The sequence below is a fragment of the Lactuca sativa genome, chromosome 2 (assembly GCF_002870075.4).
Source record: "Lactuca sativa cultivar Salinas chromosome 2, Lsat_Salinas_v11, whole genome shotgun sequence".
Classification (NCBI taxonomy): domain Eukaryota; kingdom Viridiplantae; phylum Streptophyta; class Magnoliopsida; order Asterales; family Asteraceae; genus Lactuca; species Lactuca sativa.
In genome coordinates, this window is record NC_056624.2 from 164,821,842 (window position 1) to 164,826,208 (window position 4,367).

Consider the following 4,367-nt stretch of genomic DNA (forward strand, 5'->3'; position numbering starts at 1 on the left):
TCGAGATGTTACACAGGGGTAAAATCTTCAATACTTTGCAATGCATTTACACAAGGTCCTTACTCCTACTAGTTTGATTACTACCGATTTTGCAGATTAATTTAATGTTATTTCATTTGTTTCACCTATTTCACTTTATGATCCTAATAATGGGTATTTGTCTAACCTAATCACTAACAGTATGTAGATATGGAGAATGGAGCAACAATAGAAGATCAATTCTCGAAGCAACATCCTTGTTTTCAAACGAGAACAAGGATATATAATGATAATTAACAGAACTATTGAAAATACCTGGAATTTCTTGAGAAATTTTGGTAATAATGTCATTTAAATGATCTGGTGGTGTAGATTCTAATGCACGTGTTGATGTATTCGTTTTCTTTGATAGAAATATTCGATAAGAATCAAAGTAAGCAAGTTTAGGGTTTTATCGAGGGATTAAAGTGCAGAACTCCAAAACTGAAATCGATCCAAAGAGAAATTGAAGATGACGAGTTCAAAATCACAAGAAGTTAGTGTTCTAGTTGATTATCGAGGGTTTTCGTGTAAGAATCGGAAGATGAATTTCAGGAAGCAGAACGATGATCGATATTTGGATCAAATGGGTTTTAGTGTTCGTATCTAGGGTTTTTAGGAAGAATATCGGGTGTTTTTGTGTGTTGGACGAAAAAGAATGCAAAATTTCATTCCTACCCCTCCATGTCTTGATCTAATCCCAAAGTTCCATTAATTTACAAAAATGTCACCGCCTATTTTATGGTTTAATCTAAATTAATATCAGACTTTGATTATTCAGGATGAGTGATCAAGATTTGGTTTCTCCGTCTCATAAAATCTAGTGGTCTCACATGAACCTAACTAACTAACTAACTAACTAACTAACTATATATATATATATATATATATATATATATATATATATATATATATATATATATATATATATATATATATATATATATATATATATATATGAGAGAGAGAGAGAGAGTAAAAACAAATCAAATTTAGACGTATTGAAAACAACATGAAACAATTCAAAGTGCCGGCTGAAGGAAATTTAAAAAAAAAAAAAAAAGGTTCCCACTAAAGCTTCCAATACCCCATCTCTTCTTTGAGATCATATTGCTTCAAGTTCTGCGCACGAACTATGGAAATTTAGAAATTTAGATTTTGTTCTTTCCAAGAAAAAGAACACGAAAATCGTGTTGCTAATGGCCGAAAAGCAATGGGATTCTTCAGCGTCACAGCCAGAAGCACCATTTCAGAGTAAAAAGCTTGATAATTCATTACTATACAACAAGTATTTGTGGGCAACGCTAATCGTTTGTAGCCTCATACTTTCTGTCGCGGCAATGTTATATTTATGCAAGAAAAAGAAGTTTTTGGCTGGATTCAAGAGACGAATGGAGTACATGAAAGGTTTGTTTAAATTTGTCGAACTTTCTAAATCTAGTAGTAAGCTTGTATAAAGAAAACTCGTGTTTTTGTCATTATGATTTTATGCATGTAATAATTTTTATCTTGTGTATGATATAAAAAGATAAGATTGATGCTCATGAGCTTATGTTGAGGAAATTTCAAGTCGAAGAGCTCGAGAATGCTACCAATCATTTTGCAAAAGAGTGTCTGATAGGGTCAGGTGCATTCGGAAATGTATACAAAGGTACTTTTGAAGGGGATATAACTCTAGCCATCAAGAAGGCGCGTGACGATTCTTATACAAGCATAAAAGAATTCCGGAATGGTAAACCCCCAAATCACCTTTGATCATGCTTCGTTTTCATATTCTAAACCATTTTTTCATTTGAAATTGATAGAGGTCAAGTTACTCTCAAAGGTGAAGCATCCAAACCTCATTAGCCTAGTGGGCTACTGTGAAGAAACTGGTTTGTAAAACTCTATCTTATGTCGCTAAATATATAAGTTATCAACATTAATCCAAATTTGGTATTTTTCGAGCATAGGAACGAAGGGAGTGCAAATATTGGTTTATGAATATGTCCCAAATGGCTCGTTGCTTGAACATATTGTTGGTAAGTTTAAATTAAACTCTTCAACAATTATTCGTTATGTTATGCCATCATACCGATTTGTAACTCTCATCGACAAAATGTCTAACAGGAAGGGGGAGAGAGCCCTTAACATGGAGGCAAAGAGTAAACATAGCAATTCAAGCAGCTAAAGGTATAGCTCATTTGCATGAAGGAATTAAACCGAGCATAATCCACCGAGATATAAAACCAAGCAATATTCTCATTGGAGATAGGTTTGAGGCCAAAGTTTCGGATTTCGGGCTAGTTAGATCCGGCCCAATTGGGGATAACTCGCATGTTAGTAGTCAGATTAAAGGCACACCAGGGTATCTTGATCCAGCATACTGTACAAGTTTTCATTTGAGCCAGTTTAGCGATGTTTATAGCTTTGGAGTCATTCTCTTACAACTCATTGCGGCTCGGCCGGCTGTTGACTCAAACCGGTGTCGTACCAGTTATCACATCATTGAATGGGTAATAATTTTTTGTTTTCTTTCCAACTTGTGTTTGAAAATTGAAATGGTCAAGAAATATCCTCCTTAAAACTATTTTAATAACCAAAAACGTCTTTGGTAACCTGACCAAGTCATGAAAGAGACACAAAAATTATTTATAATCTTGAAACCAAATCTAAACCAGACCAAAAGCGACTTGTTTTGTATGGACTTTTGGACAATATAAGTTAGTTAATTTAATTAATGAACGATTTATCTTCTACAAAATCATATATAAAATACACTAACCTAATTCTATTTATAATAATATGAAATATATATACTATTTTGGATGAAATGTTTTATGTTGAAACAATCAAACTCGATACTAAATCAGAAGGAGTTATATCGTAATGCAGTAATAGTACAAGGGGTCGAGTGTAAGTTATAAACCTAGTTGTGTTTTCTTTTCTCAGGCGAAGCCTCATATTGAACGTGGGAATATTGAAGAAATCCTGGATACAAATCTGTTGCTAGGGCCATGCAACATGGATATCATGCTTAAAATGGGTCGATTGGGCTTACGATGTGTGGTAAAAGAGCCCAAACAAAGGCCCACAATGACTCAAGTCTTTCGTGAGCTAGAGGCAGCTCTCTTGTCAGCCGATAGATTCATCCACCATCTACTGCCACCACGACCTCTGGCGGCAACCTCCGGTGGTAGGTCAACGGAGCTTCGTAATGGTCAAGGGACTGATCATGATAGTAATTCGGTAAGTCTGGATGGTGTTGGGCTTCAGAGATTTCGTGTAGACATGGAGAGTGTTTCTTTTCAGAGTACAAGTTTGAGATGTTTAGATTCAGATAGTTTGATTTTTAATGTTGATGAAGAGATGAGTTTTTGTGTGGACGAGGATTTAAGTATCCCTCGTGATTGATATATAAATTTGTAAAAATTATAAATAAATTATTCATGTATTAAAGTTCCAGGTTTCCGGATTTAAGTATCCCTCGTGATTGATATATAAATTTGAACTAATTGAAGTCAAACTTGCACAGTGTTCTCATTTTCTCAAAACTCTGCATTTCTTTTTAAATTTTTCTGTTCATTCCTTCATTATACATCAAGAAATTTAAAATTAGAGATGGGAAATTACCCTTTTAACCTTGACTTGAATGAAAATGACGCCTTATGCCCCTGTCAGTTATATTTTCTTCAAATCTGAGTACCTCATCTCCCTCTTCTTTGCCGCCTCTTGTAAGGCAGTTTTCACCGGTCTTCTAGCAACTCCCTGCAAACATTCGTTAACTGTCTTTAGTTCTAACGAATAAGGGAAGATTGCAAGAAATAGCAATGCATTTTACTCTTTTTTACCGATATATAAATAGCAACATACTCACATTTTTTTACCAATAACAACAATATGTACCCTGAAACGAGTAATCAAAAACATCTCAATGAGCAATGAGCAAACAACAAATTTGGACTTGTCTTTAATAACCAGAATGAATTTTGACGAAGCCATAGAAGTCGCAGACTATATTTCATTCTCTGCAATTTTCTTGATTGAGAATCACTTGTGAATTGACAATCGTTGTCACCCAATTGCTTTGTTTCACCGAATTGGAATCACTATTTGATTTCATTATCAAACGCTATGCTATGAGCCTATGATACTGATTTGTTAGATTTGCAAAAGTGATGGGTGTTCATTATTTAATCAAAAAAATTGACATTATATTAGACCAATCAGTAGGTTAGATCGATTAGTAAGGTAAAGAAATTTGACCATTAATTAGTATTCAGAGAAAAAAATTGTCATCAAAAAATACTTTATTTATAAGTAAAAATATGTACTTATAATAAAGTATAAGTATCTTTTGAAATTTATTT

The 4,367-nt window shown here is 33.8% G+C and overlaps 1 protein-coding gene across 1 annotated transcript; it reads left to right on the top strand.

The window, feature by feature from the left end:
• Nucleotides 1-1,036: 1,036 nt before the first annotated feature.
• LOC111902589 (probable serine/threonine-protein kinase PBL11) lies at nucleotides 1,037-3,505 on the top strand. The gene is made up of 6 exons (XM_023898417.3): nucleotides 1,037-1,425; nucleotides 1,547-1,750; nucleotides 1,824-1,892; nucleotides 1,971-2,039; nucleotides 2,128-2,513; nucleotides 2,950-3,505. The coding sequence occupies exons 1-6, from the start codon at nucleotides 1,218-1,220 to the stop codon at nucleotides 3,409-3,411; spliced, it is 1,398 nt and encodes a 465-aa protein (XP_023754185.2). The 5' UTR covers nucleotides 1,037-1,217; the 3' UTR covers nucleotides 3,412-3,505.
• Nucleotides 3,506-4,367: the final 862 nt, after the last annotated feature.

What these genes read in the sequence shown, in the direction of transcription:
- LOC111902589 (XM_023898417.3), top strand. Translation starts at nt 1,218, where the DNA reads ATGGCCGAAAAGCAATGGGATTCTTCAGCGTCACAGCCAGAAGCACCA. An exon ending in GGGCTACTGTGAAGAAACTG is followed by an intron (nt 1,893 to 1,970) that starts GTTTGTAAAACT and finishes TTTCGAGCATAG; the next exon opens with GAACGAAGGGAGTGCAAATA. An exon ending in GTTGCTTGAACATATTGTTG is followed by an intron (nt 2,040 to 2,127) that starts GTAAGTTTAAAT and finishes AATGTCTAACAG; the next exon opens with GAAGGGGGAGAGAGCCCTTA.